Consider the following 7285-nt stretch of genomic DNA (forward strand, 5'->3'; position numbering starts at 1 on the left):
AGAAAACTGATCGATGAAATAAGACAATGTTTCATAACTAGTTGTAGAAGACTAACAAACTCTCTGAATAGCCTGCCTAAAATCAAGAGTATTCTTTTAAAATCTTGATTCATCCAAAGAAAACTCACAAGTTGAAATTAATGCTACATTTCCCCCCCATATCTTTGGTCAGTTGTACATAATGATGCAAGAAGCTTGATGACTTTAAAAAGTGTGTAAGCAAGCAGAAGCTTGCTAAAATACTGTGAGCAACTCCTTACCAAAACACTGAGAATAAAGCTCTCTGCGAATGGGACAGAGGCCTGTAAGCCTGGCCTGTCTCTGCTGCAGCTTTGTATCCAGCTGTTTCTTCAGTTGGATAACATCTGCTCTTGTAGACGGAGCAGTAGATACCTTCTGCACCCACAGCAGGTTTCCGTCCATCCATTCCCTGCAACATTAATGGTTGAGAATAAATTGTTTGAAATAAATAGGACAGTTTTTACTAAATAAGAACATGGGCATACCTGGGTGGAAAAATGACTTCCAGGACCTCCTTGGTTTCCTCATTGTCTTCACTTATTGCAGGTTTTGATTTAGAAGGTGGAGTAGCTGGTTTGAAGTCTGATGGCTGCTGAGGGATTGTTCCTGTTTTATGCAGCTGTCCAGAGAATACCAGATAACAGAAAAGTTATGTGAAAATTTAATAGTTGAATCTATTTAATAGTTGAATGCACCTAAGAGCACTTTAAAGACACCAGTTAACAGTTGTGTCTTTAGCTGTGGAGGACCAAGAGAGAACAAGCGTATGGTTGAGGAGAAGATAAAAGCTGCATTCAGCAGCTCTTGCTGCAAAGCAACAGGGCTGTAAGCTGTGCAGCCTGCTCTTGAGGTAATGTCATTTAAAGAAACATTGTTCAGGTGTGTACAATCATGGGAAGAAAATAGCCGACCACACTGAAAAAAAATTATCTAGAAATAATTAAAAAATGTTCTTAATTTATGTTGGGAGTGTTGGCCTTGTGATTAGAGCAGTGCGCTTGTGCTCTGAGAAGGTTGCAAGTTTCGATCTCCACAGACTGCCACTCTGGATCCCTGAACCAGACTCTGAACTCCACACTGCCGCACAATGGCAGCCCACTGCTCCCCAAGGGGATGGGTTAAATGCAGAGATAAATTTCTCCAAATGAAATCAATAAAGTTTTCTATTTTTAATCTATTATTTTATTTTAAATTCAGTGTATTTCCCCTTAATTTTAGTAGGTAAATACAATTTGATTTCCATTGGAATGAGTAGTTATTAATTGGCCTTTACTCCTAAAATAAGATCATTAGATTTTATATTCCTGAAATAAGAGAAGGCAAATTGTTTTTCCCTTATTTTAAATGTAAATTGTCTTGAAAACGTTGGTGTAAGGAAAGTGTGGTGTGTAAAATATAAACAAGTACAGTCTGGATATCCTTATGAAGCAAACCTCTCATCAAAGACTGAATCCAGAATAAGAGCTAAAACTTTTTTTTTTTTTCGCCGTTGGGTGAAGACACTCCTTAAGCAATCAACTAAGAAACTATTTATTCTTCCTTGAAAAAAATACTATTTTATTTAGCTGTAATCCATTTTCGTTTAAATTAATTAGTATACATGGAGGCCTAATTGAATTATTATTATTATTATTATTATTATTATTATTGTTGTTGTTGTTATTTTAACCACATAGGCCAAACCTACCATTTCAATGTGACTGCAGCAAACTCACCTTTGGAGATTTAGTCTCTGAATTCTTGATCGACATCGGATTATCATATTTCAGAAGAGAATCAGATATAGGAATCATTTTTCATGCCCCTTTTTTTTTTTTTTTAACACAAAGGAAAAATAAAATAAGTTTTGCCCGCAGACACCGAAACTTATTCGCTCGTTGAAGTTCGTTGTAACTGTCGTCATGGTAACGGTGTCCTGTCGTCCCTGACGTCTTTTAAATGGCATGGCAGAAAGAAGTACTTAAGCTGTGCTTAAATTATCAAAACAAGAACCCAATATATGATCTTTTTTGATGAAGGGTTAGTTTTTCAAAACACACAAAAAACGGTATGTCAGCTAGTTCGACAAATCGTGATTGGAAATCTGGCAATCGGAAAAAAAAATATTTAATTGAATTTATTTTAATTTATTTTTTGACTCAGTAGCCACCTAATGTTCGCTTATGACACTCTTTAATATTTTTACACCTAACAAGAACTATAAATTGTACTTATTAATAAGTAAAACAACAGCACCTTAGATATAAGTTATATATGTGGCCAATTTGAATGTGCAACGTCAAAAGTAGCGGAACTTTTAAAGAAGGCAAAGATTCCGCCGAGATCCATTTTCTGTGTACCACAGGAACCGGAAGTGGTTGTAACGACGCAGTGCCAGAAGTTTTGTAAGGGTTTGAAGCAGGTTTTTGTTGACTTTTTTTGCGTAAAGATGTACATTTAGTTCCACTATATCCATATTGCTACATTTATTTTGTCTTAAAATGACAAAAGAGAAACGGCACCGAAGAAGGGAGTCTCCGACGCGGGAGACCGAAGTAAAGATAAAACAGGAGAAACTGAGCCCCAGCAGGCCACAGCGATCACGTCGATCCAGGTCCAGATCTACCGGGACATCGAGTCCACCGAGAAGAAGAGGGAGCAGGTATATTTAATAAGATCCGTATACAGAATTAGTTATATCACTTTTAGACACGCATTTAGCCTTTGTATTTGTTGATTAGAACATATATCGGGAGTGATTTGTGTCCGTTTATCCGAACAGCGATGGTGTTGCTTCTATTGGGGGGCATTTTTTTTAAACTACATATAGCAATAAATGGATAAAATATACAGAATCTGCAGGCTCGAATACTGATAAAAAATAACATTGAATATATTTTTCGCTTTTTTTAACTGTTTCCTTACTCCCATCCATAACCTGTTGCAGCACTGAATGCTGCATCTTTCTTTACTGCCTCAAATCTATCCTTTTTTTACACACCTATTCGATCGCATCACCATCCATCAATCTTCTCCAGCTTAGTCCTGTCAGGGTCGCGGTGGGGCCGGTGCCTCAGGCAGTCAATGGCCAAGAGGCAAGGTAGATCCTGGACTGGTCGCCAGTGTATTACTCACAGCTAAAGGCCAATTTAGAGAAGCCAATTAACCAATTAAGCCATGGTTGGACTGTGGGAGAAAGCCGGAGCACCGGGAGAGAACCCACGAATGCACAAGGAGAACATGCAAACTCTATGCAGAAAGACCCCCAGGCCAGGAATCGAACCCAGAACCTCCCTGCTGCAAGGCAGTAGTGCTACCCACTGCACTATTGTATCGATTTTCTGTTGCTTTTTTCCCCCCCGAATGTTTTTGGTGTCATTCTAAAATTGGATACTATTTATGTCATGCCCCTGTAATGGGATAGACGCATTACTGTCTGACACAGAGTGCTTGTGGTTCTGGAACTGTTCAGACACCAAATGTATACTTAAACATAATTTAAAGCTGCTTAAAGGTTGATGATGATTTGGAGAGATTATTTTAGTTGACAATAACCAAAGACTTCTGTTTATACACAAAATGAAAATGTAGACCTTTGGGAAAAGGTTTTGACTTTAATATGGTACTGCCTAAAATGACAGTCACATATTTAAAACTAATTGAAGATTTTACTTGATTTCGTAGTGAATGAAGTATTCAAACTTGTGTGCTTAGCTAAGGAGTCTGTTTGGTCTGTCATGTAGATCACCACCCAGGGCTAGGCAGCGCTCGCTGGATGGAAGGACAAACTCTCCTGTTGGAACAAGTAGAGGATCTCCCAGAAACAGAAGAAGCCGCAGTCCTCATCGTGGTGGTGATGTCAAAATTAAGCGGGTAATTAGAATAGGTTTGAGTTTTCAAATCAACAAAATGAGTGGTGCTGGGATTGAAACCCACTATATCTATACACATGTTGGTTGTGCACCAGTGTTCACATCCATCAAACGTTGTGTTATGGTTCTTCTACAAAATTCTGTGTGCTTTACTGTAATAAGGGGGGGGGGGGGTTGTTCTAAATACCAATTAAAAGTTCTTGATAGTGTGGATTGTTTTAAGCACCATCTAATATGAAACTCTCAATCAACTCCCCTAACAATTTATATTAAAAATATACGGAGTCTACCATCTCTGTTTACTACTATAATGATGTAATAAAGCCAGCTGTTCAGTGTAGGATTCCATATATTTGTTTCTTTCTCCATAAACCGTGATGGGTACAGGGCAGACATCTGGAACAAGGTGCAGTGAGCTCTATTCAAAATGCATCAATGTGAAGAGAAAACACTTCACATAAAGAGGCCATCCAAACTATAAAGCATGGTGTTGGCAGTGTTGTGCTATGGTGATTTTTATCAGTCTTTAAATTTGTAATATACAAATTAATTCAACTTTTTAGTTTTGATTTTCTTTTTTTTATAGCCACTAGTAACTTAAAAAAAAGGTTGTCTTGCTGTTATTAGAACAGCATGGAATCATTTCACTATTTTACCAACACTTGCGTTCCATAACATGTTAGGAGGAAGCTTTTATTCATACAAATGGTGTAAATTATATATCACAACATATATTCACTCTGTAAATGCTTTGTTTGTAAATGCCACAGGAAAGGGACGAACATAGGGCAGGTGGTGATGGCCGAAGAAAGAGGAGTGACCAGTCGGATGATAGACGGAGCCGATGGGAAACAGACAGGTCACGGGAAAGGGAGCACAACAGAGACAGGAACCGAGAACGAACCGCCCTGGCTTCTCAGCAAGACGAGCGTCGGCAACATGACGAGCGGCGCAGGGAAAATCGTCAACGGCGTGAAGAAGAAGAAGAGGACCTTAACTTTGGAACATCCGAAGGAGGGAGTGATGACTCCAGAGCTCCTCCTGCTGAGAAAGAGAAGCCCAACTTTGAACTGTCAGGCGCGCTCACCGAAGACACCAACACATTCCGGGGAGTGGTGATCAAGTACAACGAGCCCCCTGAGGCTCGCATTCCAAAGCGTAGGTGGAGATTGTACCCCTTTAAGAATGATGAACCACTTCCTGTGATGTACATCCACAGACAGAGTGCCTATTTGTTGGGGCGACAGCGAAGAATCGCTGATATCCCCATTGACCATCCCTCCTGCTCCAAGCAACATGCAGTATTCCAGTACAGGTGGGAAGAAAACCTGCCATGGCTGTTTTCTGACGATTTAGATGACTTTCTTTTTTTTTGGACCATGTTTAACCTTAATTATAAATGTTAATTGTGGTTGTGTGTTTTGCAGATTGGTGGAGTATACTCGGGCAGATGGCACCACTGGCCGCAGGGTAAGGCCTTACATTATTGACCTTGGTTCTGGAAACGGCACCTACTTGAACAATCAGCGGATTGAACCCCAGCGCTACTATGAGCTCAAAGAAAAAGATGTTCTTAAGTTTGGCTTCAGCAGCCGCGAGTACGTCCTGCTGCATGAGTTCTCCGATACCAGCGAAGTGGATGTAAAGCAGGAGGAAGAAGATGACGAAGGGCTTGATGAGTGATAGCCCATTATACGATATTTGAAATTCTTTTAAAATAAAGCTGTGTGCTTAAAAAATGACTTATAAACTGGTAAAGGCAGGAATTGTTTACTGAAAGCGAGTAGTGTTGTACATATTCTGTAAGAAATGAAGTCTTGCTTTATCCTGCCACAGTCGTGTCAAAGTAGACCTCCTTTTCTCAGGTTTGTGGGATGCATGATTGATCTTCCTGATCTCATGTAATGTGTCAGGGTACCAAACATGACTGCAGTGTGCACCCTGGACTCTTAAAGCTTTCTTATTAACAGAATAAGTATAGACTTACAGATTGCATTTATTTTTCTTTTGACCTTTTTTTTTGTAGAACAAGCAGGAGAAATATTTGTCTCTGCATAACTGCAATGGGTATTCAGAGACTGCCATGTTTTTTCAGTTCAGATCAATTTGTAGTAAGTGTTATTTTTTGTACTGTAAATAAAAAAAAGTGACCGGTTGTGGCTGTTTGACATTCTTAGCGTTCCTGTTATACTTAAAGAATATTAAGTAATGTAGGCTTTGTTGGTGTACATATATTTTTTTATGCATGATTCAGAATGGTAGATCAGATCAGTAGATTAGTGTATATAATAAAAGCAATGATCTCAGGCTTTCCTTTCCTGAAAAATCACCCCAATATGTAAGACACACTATCTCTGCATGTAATTTACCAAATGAATATATTTTTTTGCCAATAGGTTTAGATGTGACTTTGCTAATACTATTTTTTTTTTTTTTTTTTTCAAATTTAGAAGTTGAAATATGTTGAGGTTATAATGTTGTAAAAAAATATAGAAAAAAGCCAGACAGATTTTAATAGTGGATTTGAAAACAATTTATTATTCCAAATGGGAAATCAAATGTAGCTATTAAATTTTTATCAACAAGTTATTGATGTTGAAAGCTGCAGACAGGAATGATCTTTTGTAGTAATCTTTTTATTTATTTTTTTTATGCACTGTATTGTTATTGGTCTTCTGAAGAGAATGCTCAAGTCTTTCCATATTGGCCTTCATCTTATAAAGAACTGTGTGAAATCATCTCCAGAGATTCCAGAAGAGTTCCTAGAAGATAACTGGCACTATAACAACTGGCAATAACTTCTATTTAGAAAAGACAACATGCTATCTTTACTCCACCTCCTAATCCACACTCAGGCTCAAAGCAGAATTGAATTAAAGCACCAAGTATGATAGCTTAATATCTGCTTTATGTCACATTTGTCTGAACTAAGGCTGAAACAATCAGATGAATCATGATTAATGGATTATTGAAATAACTAACAAATTCAGTCAACGATAAATCGTCAATTGGTGTATAGAGACTCTCAAACAGCCCTTTAGTTGACAGCAACCCACTAAGAGCAGAAATTATCTGAAAATTGTAAAGAAAAAATATATAAACATTTTGCATTTAAGATTTTTTTTTTTTTAAATTAACCGGTCAATATGCTCTATCCAGAACACCTCAAGTGGGAAAGTTTGTTTCCCCTGGTTTAATTTTGTAAAAATTCTTCTTTAAGGGGCCTTTGGCTATTAGATAATTAATCCATTAATTGAAAATATAACAGATTAATCAATTTGGTAAATAATCGTTAGTGGCAGCCCTACTAAACAAAAATACTAAATAACATGCAAGTGTGTAGCTCAAATCTCATAAGATAATATTCATTGGTCATAAAGTTTACTGGCTAAAAAGAGGATTGAAATTACCAA

The 7285-nt window shown here is 37.7% G+C and overlaps 2 protein-coding genes across 3 annotated transcripts in view; one reads left to right on the forward strand and one right to left on the reverse strand.

The window, feature by feature from the left end:
* The window catches only part of dnali1 (dynein, axonemal, light intermediate chain 1), a 19410-nt gene extending 17308 nt beyond the window's left edge, over nucleotides 1–2102 (reverse strand). For both annotated transcript variants that reach the window (XM_015374911.1, XM_015374919.1), the window contains exons 1-3: nucleotides 1737–2102; nucleotides 507–640; nucleotides 261–430 (exon numbers count right to left, since the gene is read on the reverse strand). In XM_015374911.1, coding sequence (XP_015230397.1) covers nucleotides 261–430; nucleotides 507–640; nucleotides 1737–1814 — 382 coding nt within the window. In that variant the 5' untranslated portion in view covers nucleotides 1815–2102. The remainder of the gene's footprint in view (nucleotides 1–260; nucleotides 431–506; nucleotides 641–1736) is intronic.
* Nucleotides 2103–2368: 266 nt separating this feature from the next.
* On the forward strand, nucleotides 2369–6033 carry snip1 (Smad nuclear interacting protein 1). The gene is made up of 4 exons (XM_015374593.1): nucleotides 2369–2662; nucleotides 3744–3873; nucleotides 4643–5187; nucleotides 5300–6033. Exons 1-4 carry the CDS (start codon nucleotides 2502–2504, stop codon nucleotides 5553–5555), a joined length of 1092 nt encoding a protein of 363 aa, XP_015230079.1. The 5' UTR covers nucleotides 2369–2501; the 3' UTR covers nucleotides 5556–6033.
* The last annotated feature ends 1252 nt before the right edge of the window (nucleotides 6034–7285 follow it).

The sequence above is a fragment of the Cyprinodon variegatus genome, unplaced genomic scaffold (assembly GCF_000732505.1).
Source record: "Cyprinodon variegatus isolate N-32 unplaced genomic scaffold, C_variegatus-1.0 Scaffold6, whole genome shotgun sequence".
Taxonomy (NCBI): domain Eukaryota; kingdom Metazoa; phylum Chordata; class Actinopteri; order Cyprinodontiformes; family Cyprinodontidae; genus Cyprinodon; species Cyprinodon variegatus.

Excerpts from the sequence above, each read along its gene's own strand:
- snip1 (XM_015374593.1), top strand. The coding sequence starts at position 2,502 with ATGACAAAAGAGAAACGGCACCGAAGAAGGGAGTCTCCGACGCGGGAG. Across the intron at positions 3,874-4,642 it reads GTGATGTCAAAATTAAGCGG|GAAAGGGACGAACATAGGGC; the intron begins GTAATTAGAATA and ends TAAATGCCACAG. Across the intron at positions 5,188-5,299 it reads CATGCAGTATTCCAGTACAG|ATTGGTGGAGTATACTCGGG; the intron begins GTGGGAAGAAAA and ends TGTGTTTTGCAG.